The sequence below is a fragment of the Metarhizium brunneum genome, chromosome 3, assembly GCF_013426205.1.
Source record: "Metarhizium brunneum chromosome 3, complete sequence".
Taxonomy (NCBI): Eukaryota; Fungi; Ascomycota; class Sordariomycetes; order Hypocreales; family Clavicipitaceae; genus Metarhizium; species Metarhizium brunneum.
The window spans coordinates 1,825,370-1,839,766 of NC_089424.1; the positions used below are offsets into that span (position 1 = coordinate 1,825,370).

General features: G+C 51.1%; 6 protein-coding genes across 6 annotated transcripts; 3 read left to right on the forward strand and 3 right to left on the reverse strand.

Moving 5' to 3' along the window:
* chit46 (Endochitinase 46) lies at nucleotides 1-588 on the reverse strand (the record flags this gene model as incomplete). Its single annotated transcript, XM_014688908.1, has 2 exons — nucleotides 1-90; nucleotides 169-588. The coding sequence occupies 2 exons, from the start codon at nucleotides 586-588 to the stop codon at nucleotides 1-3; spliced, it is 510 nt and encodes a 169-aa protein (XP_014544394.1).
* A 1,514-nt stretch (nucleotides 589-2,102) lies between these two features.
* On the reverse strand, nucleotides 2,103-2,513 carry G6M90_00g058180 (uncharacterized protein; the record flags this gene model as incomplete). Its single annotated transcript, XM_066130660.1, has 1 exon — nucleotides 2,103-2,513. One exon carries the CDS (start codon nucleotides 2,511-2,513, stop codon nucleotides 2,103-2,105), a length of 411 nt encoding a protein of 136 aa, XP_065986654.1.
* Nucleotides 2,514-5,688: 3,175 nt separating this feature from the next.
* LAE1_2 (Secondary metabolism regulator LAE1) lies at nucleotides 5,689-7,125 on the forward strand (the record flags this gene model as incomplete). The annotated part of the gene is made up of 4 exons (XM_066130661.1): nucleotides 5,689-6,220; nucleotides 6,291-6,308; nucleotides 6,386-6,590; nucleotides 6,648-7,125. 4 exons carry the CDS (start codon nucleotides 5,689-5,691, stop codon nucleotides 7,123-7,125), a joined length of 1,233 nt encoding a protein of 410 aa, XP_065986815.1.
* A 677-nt stretch (nucleotides 7,126-7,802) lies between these two features.
* YTH1 (mRNA 3'-end-processing protein YTH1) lies at nucleotides 7,803-8,612 on the forward strand (the record flags this gene model as incomplete). Its single annotated transcript, XM_014688910.1, has 1 exon — nucleotides 7,803-8,612. The coding sequence occupies one exon, from the start codon at nucleotides 7,803-7,805 to the stop codon at nucleotides 8,610-8,612; it is 810 nt and encodes a 269-aa protein (XP_014544396.1).
* A 282-nt stretch (nucleotides 8,613-8,894) lies between these two features.
* On the reverse strand, nucleotides 8,895-10,555 carry G6M90_00g058210 (uncharacterized protein; the record flags this gene model as incomplete). Its single annotated transcript, XM_066130662.1, has 3 exons — nucleotides 8,895-9,857; nucleotides 9,919-10,428; nucleotides 10,520-10,555. 3 exons carry the CDS (start codon nucleotides 10,553-10,555, stop codon nucleotides 8,895-8,897), a joined length of 1,509 nt encoding a protein of 502 aa, XP_065986694.1.
* Nucleotides 10,556-11,678: 1,123 nt separating this feature from the next.
* faah-1 (Fatty acid amide hydrolase 1) lies at nucleotides 11,679-13,625 on the forward strand (the record flags this gene model as incomplete). The annotated part of the gene is made up of 3 exons (XM_066130663.1): nucleotides 11,679-11,713; nucleotides 11,992-13,309; nucleotides 13,365-13,625. The coding sequence occupies 3 exons, from the start codon at nucleotides 11,679-11,681 to the stop codon at nucleotides 13,623-13,625; spliced, it is 1,614 nt and encodes a 537-aa protein (XP_065986841.1).
* Nucleotides 13,626-14,397: the final 772 nt, after the last annotated feature.

Sequence of the window (14,397 nt, forward strand, 5' to 3'; positions counted from 1 at the left end):
TTAGGATGTGTGTAACGCACGAAAGCCTGCTGCAACCAGGCTTCTGGATGTTTCTTTAGAGTCGGCCGTTCCATTCCAATAAAAAAGACCCTGTGAACATCTCTTATTAGCACAACAACGGTTGACTTTTTCTGATTCGTGACATGACTCTCGCTGCAGAGTACTCACACCTAGTCCTTTTTGCTTTGCAAATGCTGCCTTCGCCTTCACCGTATCGGGATTATCGTATGTCACGAAACCCCCATCACCTCCCACGCACTGGGCCGAAATGTGTCGTTTATCCACCGACTCCTTACATCCTTTCCGGGGAAGCTGGTTATATTCGAATGTGCCATCATTACCGCCACCCCCCTTGAACTTTTGGCCTGGTCCTGTGGCATGCTGGAAGCTGCGGCCATATGTAGGAATACCAAGCAGAATACCACCCGAAGGGAATCCATGAGACATCAAATGGGCGACGCCTGATGAACCAGAAGGTTCGTCCCGAGACATTGCATACAATTGGGAATGATGGCCGCTTTTCGGTGTCCACATACCGAAGAAGTCGTACGCCATGAGGTTGACGGCATCCAGATAGTCGGCAGCCATACTGAAATCAATGAATTGTAGCACAGTTTTGGTTGCGGGCAGAGCGGCAGTCAGAATATAGCGATCCTCAGGCAAGTGTAATCGAATAGTCGCCAACAAAGCCAAGAAGTCATTGCCTTGTTCGACACTGCAAGGATACTCCCATGCAACTACGAGCCGTGGGAGGCACGGGGCCGCTAATTAGCACTGAAAGCCTTGATAAGCAAGAATATTTTCTCGTGTCGTAGCTTACTGTCAATGCCATCCAGCCCAGATGCTTCCACCAGCCCCAAGGCGGATCGGGCCAAATTTTCTCGTAGATGAGCATTCCCAGCAACCATAGGAAAAAGATTCGAGCAGGCTCCTCCCCCAATTGACAATACAACTTGAAGGTGAGGATGTCGTTGTTTGAGGTGCATCAAAGATCCTAAAGCACCTTGTACCCCATCTATCGGAGCTCTGGCATCCGCCCACTCATCGCTTAACTGAGCCACGGCCCACACGAGTCAGTGGAAACGGTTCTAGATGCGATAAAGACTCCTTCTTAGGGGGGAGGAGGACTTACAAACACACCGCCATCTGAACCTACGCTTGCGTATGCATAGTAGACACGGTTGACGCAACTGTAGTTCAGCATGGCAGGAGTGTCCCCTTGGTATACCCGGTTGTTGGAAAAATATACTGCATTAGTATACATCACTCTCGCAACGCTGGTGGCAATCCGCGATTTACGCGGACGAGAATGGGAGCTCATGACGATGGGAAAGGCAAAGAAAAGAAGAAGTCTTCAGCCCTCTACCAAACGGCACATATGTGAAGAGCTGATGTGATATACAGGGTATCAAGGAGACAACCATGACCCGGCTTGTCTAAGAAAAAGAAGTGAAACCGGATGTATACGACATGCTGATGCCCGGGGCTGAAGCCAAGATATGTGCAAGCCACGGGGACGATGATGAATTCGAAGCACAGATCAAGCGAGTCAGGCATCAAAGGTGCCCGGGCCGATGCCCTCTCTCTCTGCTAGAGCCATGTTTAGACTTGGCTGGATGGTCCAGCTACAAGTATTTATACTAGCCCTGATTTACGGAGCAGCAGACGGTGAAAGAATCATGGGATGACGGGCTGAACCAGGCGTGCCAGACAACTCATAGCGCATGTGGAGAATGGAGCGCGGTGGGCGTTTTGAACTGCGATGACCCAAGGCGAAATTTGCCGAGGAGGGCCTGCAAAACCCTGAAAAATAGAGAGACACAATGCATGACATAATTGCGGGGAGTACAAGGAGAATTAGTGGCCGGCAAGATGAACCTAGGATGCCGGAGACAGAATGTGATATCAGATGCAGTCGATTTGTTTGATGAGTCCACACCCAGTTTGACGATGACATGGGACTTTAGAAACCAAGCTTGGCCCAGGGTTGGCGCACTTGTAGGTTGAGTAAGACTTTGGCGAACAACTAGATAGCTAGACGGTCGAAGTTCATGGAGGGTGGGTGGTAGGCAAGGACAACAGGACGCACCTGCATGGAAGTTTTATGACAAAAGATCCTTGTTTCGAGCTGTCGACCGCCCTTTTTCACAACCTGTGACTGCCAACTTGGGGCTCATGTCTCGGACTCTGCCACTAAACATTACCATTTTGGACTCTTGATCGAAGAATGCATTTGGCTGAGACGTTAAGACGCCTCCGGCTTGCGCAGTTTGTCCTGCCGGCTGAGCATCACCTAGCTGGCTGGAGGCCCAAATGCCGCCGCTTTCCAATTGATATGAAAAGGGACCCTGAGGGACAGAGCAGTATCTTGCAGTATCGCATTCAGGGCCACAGGCGCGCGCTGCCGTCGCTGGAACTTCTTGTGGTGAAACCAAGGCGCTGGAAGTGACCAATGAGGCCGTGTTTGCTGATGCGCCAAATACGCAGATGATGTACCGGAAGATTGCGGGCATGGCGCCGCCCTACGGAGTGCGGTCGGCGCTCCACGAGACGGTGGGAAGGGGTATGGAGTCTCTGACAGATCCCAATTGCCTTGGTGGGAACAAGTTGATCTTTTGTGGGTTTTAGGCAAGTATGAACTCGGGAGCCTCCATAAGCCCATGAGAACCTGGGATCTCTCAACACTCTCGTATGCCACGGAGGACTCGGAAAAGCATTCGAAAAGCAGGACTACTCGGTTTGGTCGGCGATATGTGAGGATAAGACTGAGTAAGACATCGTGCCAGTCGAAACCTCGACGTGATGCTGCTGGTATAAGACCCCTCGTACGTCGGTTAATCTGTCTGAGCTATGACACCGGAAAAAAGACTGATTAATTTGGCTCGCTTTGTTGTCTGCTCTAGCTTTGGCCTGTATGTATGCCTGTGTGACCGTGGAGACGAAGGCATAAATAAACTCCCCACGCTGGAGACTAGCAGCAGCGGGGCGGGCCAGAGCGTCAGATGTGATAGGATATGACGGAAGACAAGACTGTGTGTTGTTTATATAGACAGATTGACGTGGATAGACCTGAATGGGTTGGTGGTGTGTGATGTTCGACCTGCGGCTCCGCTTAGGCTGTCATCGCATCCAATTAGCTTGAGTTCCGTTTCGGTCAAGGAGGGTTGATTGCAAGTGTTGGAGCACTTGCATATTGCTCATATTTTAAACAAATGTGCTGCAGCAGCAGGCGAGAGTCATTGGACCAAGGCAAGGGTTTCGGTATCGATGTGTCTCGACGACGTGCTGTTCGCGAAGGAGCCATGGGGAATTGTACAATGTTATCTCATGATGTGGATCGGGATCAGCCATGAATAATGAGTTAGGTACAATCAAGACGGATACCTTGAGAGGCTTCCAGCTACCATGGTATGTAATATGTATTTGTGTAAAGCAGCCCGAACGCAATTCCTGTTTCTTCCCAGCCCATCTCAATCCTTCCCAGTCCCTTCCGGGCTCATTCCCCATTTGGAATCGATGCACAGCTCCTTCCTTTTCTGCTCGTACCAATCGCTTTTAACTCGGATTGTCAGGCAGCCATCTGATTCCGGGCATCTGGCCCCTTTCACTTTTGTCATCCCAACCCGATGTTCTGTCCCAGCCGTTTCCCAGCCGTCATGTAAAATGGGATGCTGCTCTCTCCCCCTCCCCTCCCCCTCTCTTTCGGGTTGGCTCTTTTTGATTCCGTGAATTTGTGTGCTGCTTGGACTCTCCAGCAAACGCCATATCAACAGCCATTTCTAGACAAGCCGCCACCGGGCTGTCTCGAGGTAAGGAAGCCTTGAAATGACTCGGTTGGTATTACGGCGTCAAAATCTGCTGTAGATCCGAGTCATACGTGAATCACGAGACCCATAGCAGAGCGACAAGATAACGACTTGTCTTTGGCTTGAAACCAGACTGCATCACGCACGGCGTAGACTCCAGCTTCACTTCCAAACTTACAACGTCCATGACGACATCATACATGCGTCTGCACTGGCCGGCAAATAGGTCAAGCAAGAGCTAATTGGCACTAGATCAGTCGACCACAGAATGAATCGAAAAGCGGCCCTACTATCCTGGCGTGTGCTTCTCTTTCTTTTACTTGAATCTTCAAACAACCTCTTTTGAAGCATCACAGATAGAGACACGAAATTCAAACCAGAGGATAGCTAAGGGAGGCCTTTTCCTGCGCTGCAACACCAATTGCAGTCGTTTCACCCGACCGAACTTGATCAATGAATTCGATGAACTACGAGGTACCGAACCCGTTGATTAGACGACCGAAGACCGTCAGACTATATAGGTGGTCAACCAACCATAGGTTTGGCCAAGCCGAAGCCTATACCATTCCATTTCCACCGTCTTCGGACGGTATATAAGGCTTTGCGAGTGATGGTAGTACATACGAGGCGGTGTCAGTGCTCTCATCTGACACTGATTGGCTTACCACTTGACACCAGGGGCTGCTTAGAGATTTGTGCATATATGCATGTACGCGTGCGTGCGTCTGAGCATAAGAGCTCGGAGCATTGATAATAGCCGCCACCCAGACTCTCATGTAATAGTACGGCCGATTTCAGGTGACTGTAGTCATTGCTCGCTTGACCTGTTCGTTTGACCTGCAATGACTTCAAAGAAATTCACCTGGAAGCCACTCGTGGATCGGAAAGAGAGAGAGGGTATAGCAGCGTCGCATGCTGTGTAGGTCTAATTCGGGAGTTCATTTGAAGTACTAGTGAAGGGATCAGCATGCAACATGTTGATCTTGGAGACGGCTTGGAGACCAAGACGCAACATGTAACCACAAGTTCAGCGTTTCGGGAGTATTAACTTGCGGGGCGAGATATCTCGGCGTTTTTGGGTGTCTGGCTTTCTAATTTCATAGGCAAAGCATATACCAGAACTACCTACTAGTAGATACATAGTAGGCGGCTTATATGGAGTAGAGAGAGGTACGGGAACCTAGGTTAGTGCCACGGGTGAAGACGCCGGACAAGAACATTATGGATGAACCTGGCCTGCACGGTCCAGATGTCCTCGGTAGAATCGTGTGCCCCTGGACGGCACCTGGGTGTTGATACCTTAAAACTGGGGCCAGGCCAGGCAGGTCGCTCGCTGTCTTGAGCGAGCCGCTGCAGGATGATTTCACCTTTGCTGAAGTTAGGCTATCGAGGGACGAGTCCCGTCGCGCGATACAACTTTCTAACGCTCTTTAGATCTTTTGTTGGACATATTGGCCATGGAGCGCACCCCGAGAGGAATTACAAGCACCACGAGCAGAGTCATGTGATGCTGATGCCGGCTAGTTGAGCAAAGACAAACGTCCTCCCTTGTGCTGATGGACTGTTGGAGATGATTGTTTATGGTGTCCGTGGACTTCCCTCCTCTCCCTGCCAAACGCGGTCGGTTCTCGTGCTGCATGTTCGTTCTTGAGTCCTATGTACTCCGTAGGTATTCAAGCATAGTCGCTCCGTACTGAAGTTGGTATGGAGAGACTACGGAGTACGGCGCACTCAAACACCAAGTCTGTATGGAGGAAACCAGCCAGGTCCCACTCCTCGTCTGCACTAAGGACGTAACCAGGTTCCTCTCTACAGCAAGCTCTCTCATCGTCTTCGTCAGCGGCCATGCCATGGCGATATCTGTCGCCCGCCAGGCTGTCCAATGTCTCTCCCAATCGTCCCTGATTACGACAACGGCGACGCCGATGACGATAGCCTCTACTCGATAATCTCGACGTCGCCAGGTCTCGACACCGCAACCTCCCCTAGCGAGTATGGACACGACGATGTCGACGATGATTTCGAACAGTTTTCCCTTGATGGCGATGGCATTGGCGATGGCGATGGCGTCAACTCAGAAATTTCGTGTGGTTGCTCGACTTCAGTGACGCCAAGTGCGTACGAGGATGAGGTAGCATATGGCCGACGGTACCACGGTTTCAGGAAGGGCCGCTACCCGTTGCCCAACGATGACTTGGAGCAGCGAAGAGAGGAAACAAATCATGCTTTAATGCTAGAACTTACTGTATGTGTTTTGGCTTTCTTCGGCACCCGAGTCAATATTCGTGGCATCTTCCTTGACTCCTGCCAAACCATTGAATTTCGAGAACTGATGGCCACCCAGGGCGGACGACTCTTTTACTCCGACATTGGCAAGTATCCGCACAAAATTATTGATATTGGAACAGGAACTGGTATGCCATTTTTTTTTGTTGCGGGCGTATACTGACTCGATCAATTACAGTGCTAACAAATATTTCTCAGGTACATGGGCCATAGACGGTAAGCTGGACCAACACCGACAGCCTGCTTTGTGCAGGACGATGTAGCTCGGCAATACAGCCCCTAACTTCTTCTAGTGGCCGACCAGTACCCAAGTGCAAGTGTGGTTGGAACCGATCTATCCCCTATACAACCAAAATGGGTACCTGTGAACGTGCGAATGTATGTGGACGATTGCGAAGAGCCTGATTGGCTCCATGGCTCCAACTTTGACATGGTGCATTTTCGCGGCATGGCAGGCACTCTACGAGATCTGGATAGAATGTTGAACAGAACTTATCCGTATGTTTTGTTTCGACGGACACTTGGGCGAGGAATATATGGCTAATCGCTTGGCAGGCATGTGCGAGATGGTGGATGGGTAGAGTTTCACGAGTTCATTCCTCAAATATTATGTGACGATGGAACCATGAGCGAAGAGGACCCAGTACGAATATTTTTCGACGCCTCAACACAGGGTCTACGAACCTTTGGTGGCGAGCCTCTGAGAGCGCTCAACTTGGAAGAGACACTTGTTGGCGCCGGCTTCACAAATATCCATGTTATCACAAAGAAAGTGCCCATTGCTGCTTGGCCACGAGATAAACACCTGAAGACAGTTGGCATGTTTACGAGGGCGGTAATACTGGATTCGCTTGGCGCTCTCGCGGCCAAGCCACTAGCAGCTCTTGGAATACCTTCAGAAGACCGCCGAGCTCTAGTCACGCAAGTTAAACGAAGCCTCAATGACCGGAGGATACACCGTTATATGAAGTTCGTCATTTGTTATGGGCAGAAGAAAGAGAATTCTGAGTCGGCATCGCCTCCTCTTCAATAAGGCCCGAGACAGAAAGCGTCTAATTATTCACCTCACCATACGAATTGAAAGGTGGGATAGTCAGGCTCCTCCGTTGAGAGGAGGCGACGCAGGAGAGGTTTACGCTGTATAAACCTTATTATTATTATTAATACTATTATTATTCCTGGGGCATCGTTGGAATGGCCTTTTTTATTTATTTTATCTTGTTTGGTACCAAGTATCTTAGGCCGCCTCCTTTGGTTTGATAGCTCCTCAGCTCTCTATGGAACTGGCCAAGTTGGCGTTAATATTTGACAAAGGTGCAATGGGCACCCAGTGATCGGCGACCGACACGAGGAAATAAACACATAAATCCCTATTGAATACACACAAAAATTTAATCTGTGAGCGTCAAAGGCTGGCTGTTTTTTCTCAGTTGATGACAACCACGCTCCTGTGGCGTCATTGGACGCTGCGTTGATAGTGGTGCTCTACGGAGTAGAGTTGTGGAAGATGACAAAGCGAGGTCCGTCTCGGCGCCACTCCACCAACTTCTAAAGCTTTGAAGCTTTACATTGCGCATCCCATCCTTCAAACTTGAACATCAAACCAATCCGCCGAGCAAATCGCGCTCGTGCAAGTCACACAAACCCCAGCACGTTATTGCACCCCGCAAAAACCGCCTTCGAAGCTTCCAGCGCTTCCGACACGCCACCATGGCGACCGCAACCGCACCTGCAACCGCAGCCTCCTCCATCCTGAACCACGCCTCCCAAACCTACAACTTCCGCTTCTCGCCCTTCCTCCGCGCCACATACCAGGTCGGCCTACCGCTCGATCGGCCCATATGCAAAGCATACCAATCCGGCAGCTGTCCAAACGGCACGCGATGCACAGAGCGGCACGTCCAGGACGCCAAGACGGCGCAGGCAACAGGTGGCCTCAATTCGCTCGTGTGCAAGCACTGGCTACGCGGGCTCTGCAAAAAGGGTGAGCACTGCGAGTTCCTGCACGAATACAACCTTCGCAAGATGCCCGAGTGCAACTTCTTCATGAGGAACGGGTACTGCTCCAACGGCGAGGAGTGCCTCTACCTGCACGTCGACCCGTCGTCGAGGCTGCCGCCTTGTCCGCACTACGACATGGGCTTCTGCCCTCTGGGCCCGCTGTGCTCCAAGAAACATGTTCGGAGGAAGCTGTGTGTGTTCTACTTGGCCGGGTTTTGCCCGGAGGGCCCGGAGTGCAAAGCCGCGCATCCCAAGTGGAGCAAGGATCTGGACAAACCGACTGTCAAGGCGGATGGGAAGGAGGAGGAGGAGGATGGCCATGTGGACAGTGGGATGAGGGGCGACGACGATGGCAGCGAGAGGGTGACGAGAGACGGGATGGGACGTGGCGATAGGGATAGGGACCGGGATAGGGATCGGGATCGGGACAGAGACGATGGTAGGCACGGGGGCAGGTTTAGAGGCGGTGGGAAATGGAGAGGTGGAAGGGGCGGCCGGTTCAGAGGAAGAGGGCATTGATTTCCTCGATGGGCGCAAAATCTAGTAGATCCTACTAAAACTACCTAGGTAGATGATATGTATGTGGACTTTGGTAAAATAGCGTTTTCTTTACACCTTGATACCCAGGTTCAAAAGAAGAGCAATAGAATCATTTTTCTGACAACGGTTCAATGTGTGTGATTGCAAATCCAATTGGAATAAATGTAGATGTATTTTGTATTTCCTTTTACGGCTTAAATTGGAGTGGTCATTAAATACAAGTTATTGGACGTCATATCAGTCTCCGAGTCTATTTCTACGTCACGATCGGGGAGAATTGGACACTGGAGGCACCCAGAGACTGCTTTCAGTCGCGTCAGCACTCCATACATTACGCTCGGATGGAACAGCAATGAAATCGTTGGAGGAAGCCGTCGCCGCCTCACCGTCCTCGCTTTCTTCGCGCTCTGAGCCGTCGCAGGAACTGGTCTTCCAGGCCGACAGCTCGTCTACTCTCCGAATGCCCATCATCCAGGAGACGAGACTGCGGGGGGCCCACCGTCCAACGAAACCATATACGCTGGAGCCGAGGCCGATGCGAACTGTGTCTCCCGTGATGGAGCCGTCCATGACATCAAAGACGGCGTTGTGCAGTCGACGCAGGGAGCTGCCTTTCAAGCCGCGGATTCGTCCACCAGAGATGGCGGAGCTAGTTTGAGCGACGAAATTGCGCCCGTAGACGTGTCGTGCACCATCTGGCCAAACCAGAGGTTCTTGGGGGCTCCCGGCAGAGACCAGCCCTTGGCGAGAGATGGCTGCCCGCGAGGGCACAAAGCTTGAAAAGTCAAAAGTGCCAAGCTGCATGTGTGTCACTGGGATATTGAGAGGTCGAAGCTCGGCTGTCAAAACTTCGGTAAAAGCTGAAAGGGCAGAGCACACAGTCGCTTCGGGGGCGTGGAATGGTGGGTTGATTGAGGAGATAATCGAGGGCGTGAAAACGAGGACCTTGGGAGGAATCCATTTCTCGCCTATTGGTTGCAGACGCGATGCCAACAGTGGAAGGAATGCCTGGATTGTGAGAATTGGTTGAAGCAGATGTGTGTTGAATAGATCGGCGAAACTCGAAGGTGGGATGGTGGCGATGGGTGATGTTTGGTAGTGTAGGCTGGGAATAAGAATTACGGATTTGAGAGTCAAGCTATTTGGTTTGATGTGAGGACCAGGAGCCTGAGGAGATTGCAAAAAGGCCGCGAAGCGTTCGATGGCAGCGCCTGCTTGAGGGGGCTAACAGAATCAGTCAGCATCAAACGTCATGACGGCAGACATGGGAGACAATGGCACTAACATCAGTTGTATCGAGGCCAAGGGGTCGAATGTCTGGCCTGGACAAGGCGTGCACCATACTTTCGTCCTCAGCGGCATTGCATACAATGTAGACAATGAAGCCACGTCTTTCCATATCCAGAGACAAAGACTTGGTCAGGGGCAGCGTTGGGGACCCTGCAATAACAACCACCTCTGTACGCCCGCCATTTCTCGCCCGTTTCGCTCTTCTAGTTTTTCTCATCGACCTGCTTGTCTGGTATCCTTTGAATATCATTGTGCCACAAGTGAAGACGATGACAGCCGCCAGAATCTTGTGCCGTGACACCCAGCCTTGGACCTTTTCGAACCGCGTCATGGACACGACGGCGACAGCCGGTTTCAGCGGAGGGCTTGGCTTGGCGTATTCAGGCAGCCATTTTGCTTGTGAAAGCGTCTCGCGGACAATCCTGGCGGCTTGATCGACGTTTTGATCTATGTATTCAGCAACATCATTGGAGTATTGCTTTAGCTGTGGCGGGATGTGCGCGAGCTGTTGGCAGCCGGGGACAGCTTCAGTTAGCACTGAAGGACACGGGAAAGAATGAATTTAATTTAATAATGATGTGATTGGGCAAGCTTACCACGACATCTAAAAACTGCTGGTCGTCGGCAGACATGATGGAGTATGCGTGTTTTGATATGAGGACGACAAGGCGTCGTTGGGTTCACATGACGAAATCTTTGGACTTTCTCTGCTTGTTGATGTGGAGACGAAGCTGTTGCGGTCCGCCAGTGCCGTCAGCAGGGATTGCGGGGGGAACGTGGCCGCAGCTCCGTGATTGGCTGGGCGAGGGAAGCTCTTTGAGAGTCGGAGCGAGGGCCGCATGTGTAATAAGGAAAGAAGAGTCAATAATATAGTCTCTATCAAGATATTCGAATGGGGCAGTGGAAATAACTCAAAAGAATTCCAATGATGCTGCTGAACCCGGTGATGGCATGACGTAGACGGACGACTCGGTGCTTTGCCTCATGACAAGGTTCCCAAGGGGTTTTTTCATGGCATGCCTTCAATAAATAGCACTTGCTACATGTATGATTCTGGTGGATGTGAACAAACTGAAGCGGAACGCAACAAGCGAGACAGTTGACAACAATCTGCGAGCGGCGTCCGCTTGTACCGCGCTTTTACATAATGGCTAAATTTCCGACTGGGGATTTAGGCCCATCGGAGCCGCCATCGGAGGAGCCATGGAGCATTCATGTTCGGCGTCGGAGGGCAGCCGGCCGACTTGCAACACCCAAACCAGCCAACTCAGTCTAGTATTGACGGAGTACACCCACCGTACATGTGCGCCTGCCACTGCCCATCACCCCAGGTTTGCCGCTGGAGAAGACCCCAGCCCCCCCACATCGCTGCCCGCGGGGGCTCAAGACACGACGACTCGGTGGCACATTTTGACCACTCACCTCGTCGCGAACTGGCCGGTTATCAACGGGTTCCACTGCCGCCGCCCCTGTGATAGCTAATGACTGCTCCCCGGACCGTCGTACCTGCCTCCAACCTCAGTTGGCCCTTCTGTGTCCTTGCCCGTGCTACAACTCTTTCCCTTCCGGGCCCAACGGCGCCTCCATTCTCCGTGCTGGTTAATCCATGCCGGAGACCCTCGTGACTTGCCCGTTCACTACCAGTTACATCCAACCATTTCCTTTTGACCATCGACTTCCCTCTTTCAATATCACACCGAACAGCATCGAACAGCATCCAATAGCCTGTTGAGTCTCGCAACTTCTTCTCAAAACATGCTTCTAGATTACTTGCAGCACCGCCGTGACTGGTAAGTACTCGTTATGCGTGTTGTCTTGCGTCTTGTCCCCATCCACACATTTATGAACCTCATCACTGTCAACAATACCTACCTTGGTAGGTAGTTGGTCAGCGCTGGTCGTTACTTCCCCGCCTCCCCTGTCACCGACTCACGAGTCACCACACCCCATCTCTCCCCAAACTGGTGTTGATCCCACATTGACGCCTTCATCTCTCTCATAGCCGGTTCAAGCAGGATGAGCGTGTGCGTCGTATTCGCGCTCTGACTGCTTACCATGCTCCCTTCAGTCCATTGGACCGGGAGATCATCAACAAGCCCATTGAGGAGCTTGTCCAAGAAGTACACAAGGACCCAAGCAAAGCTGCCGACCTCCTACATACCTATGGAAAGGTTGCATTAAAAGCCCATGCGAAGACCAATTGTGTCACTGAAGTTCTCATTGAGGATGCTGAGAAGTGGATCAAGGACGGATCCATCAACTTCAAAGGCCCTCTTGCTGGTATCCCTGTCAGCCTGAAGGATACCATTGATGTAAAGGACTATGATAGCTCCGTCGGTGTGACGTGTAATGTTCACAAACCCAAGACTGAAGATGGTGTTACTGTCAAGTTGTTGAAGGAGCTTGGAGCTGTCCCATACATCAAGACCAACATCCCCATCACCCTCCTTAGCTTCGAGTCTTCCAACGACCTATGGGGCCGTTCTACCAATCCTTACAACAGCAAGTACACTCCAGGTGGTTCCACGGGTGGTGAGGGCGCACTCCTCGCCATGGGAGGCCGGATCGGTATTGGAAGCGATGTTGCTGGAAGTGTCCGATGCCCCGCGCATTTCTCTGGCATCTACTCCCTCAAGTGCTCAACTGGTCGATGGCCCAAGCTCGGTATGACCACCAGCATGCCCGGACAGGACGGTATTCCTGCTGTATACAGTCCAATGGCCCGAACACTAAATGATCTCTTCTACTTTACTCGCGCTGTCCTTGAGAAAGGCACCTACAACTATGATTACTCTTGCCATCCTATCCCTTGGAGAGCAGATGTCGTCAAAGAATATAAAGAGAAGAAGACCATGCGAATTGGTGTTTTGCGAACAGACGGTGTTGTTGACCCTAGCCCGGCTTGCAAACGGGCTTTGGAGATGACTGAGGCCGCCCTACGTCGGGCTGGCCACGAGATCATCGAGATCAACCCGCCCGAGCCATATGAAGCCCTATACCTGGCCTCTCGTCTCTTATGTGCCGATGGTCTTGATACCGTCCGCGGATTCTTCAGGACTGGCGAGTGGAATGATCGAGGCGTAGCTCAAATGCGATTCTACGCAAAGCTTCCCAGCCCCATCAAGTACTTTTACTACCTCTGGGTTCGATACATTCGCCGTGATACACTGTGGGCTGGTTTGCTTCGCGACTGGCACCGGACTACCACTACAGAATACTGGGCACTCATTGGGCGCAGAGAAGCTTACAAGAGAAAGTGGTGGGAGTACTGGCAGGCCACCAACCTAGACTTTATCATTGCACCACCCAATGCCACTCCGGCCGTTCCTCATGACGGCATGCATGATGCTGTCAGTAGTTGCGGTTATACTTTTATGTTCAATTTGGTAAGTAAAATATTGCCACGGACAATGGACATGCCCACTAATACGGCTTGAACAGCTCGATTACAGTGCTGGCGTTATCCCCGTCACACATGTAGACAAGACCAAGGATCAACTGCCTGCTGGCTTCAACATTCGGAAGCTGAATGGCATTGCCCGTGGTGCTTACAAGTTGTATGACGCTAACGAAATGCATGGGCTCCCCGTTGGCGTTCAAGTCATTGGACGAAGATTAGAAGAAGAGAAGGTTCTCGCTCTGATGGAGCGTGTGGAGGATGCTCTAGGCGATGACAAGTTCAAGTTGTTGGATGTTGATTGATAGCCTAATTCGACAGGAGTGGCTCTCTGGTTTTGTCGATGTGCATGAATAGGGTTAGATATTCTTAGATTTGGCAATCTAGAGGTGTTTACATTTTACAAACGTCGTCATTGTCCCACGGCGCAAAGCATGGTAACAAATGTATATCCCGCGCGCATAGCAACGAGCCATGGAACGCTTTTGGGGACATAATTGCAATACTCATGGAGGCAAATTGAATAACATTCTCATAGGGATAGGACAATGAAAACGGTACAGAAGTCCGTTTTTTCAACCGCTTTTGTTGTATTATAAGCAACTTTGTGCCAGTAGAAGAATTCCGTACATTAGCTCGCAGCATATATGTCGCAGCATATAACCAGGTAATGAAGGAAATGTACTCTGCACATCTACGTATGAGTTATGCTTCCTGTGGGCAACATACTCCAGTTGCACTTTTCACGCGTGAGGCCCGTTTGTGCAGCCGAAACATGGAATCACCGTTTGCTGCACATGCGTAGATGCATACGATTCTAATACAAATCACACCTTGAAGTAGAGAAGGGAAAATATAGGTGTGTAACGGGGTAATTTTTAAACACAAATGGCGTATAGTTGAACATGCCCAGTCTACAGCCAAAGCCATTTGAGAAGAATCAAAACAAAGGAAGACCATACATTCAAAGTCACAAAATCACAGTGCCAATAATAGCCAACTGATTCGCCGCCGTCCGCCCCAAACAAATTCACAACCCCAAGGCTGCTAGTTGAAGCCTGCGTGTAAGTCGCGATT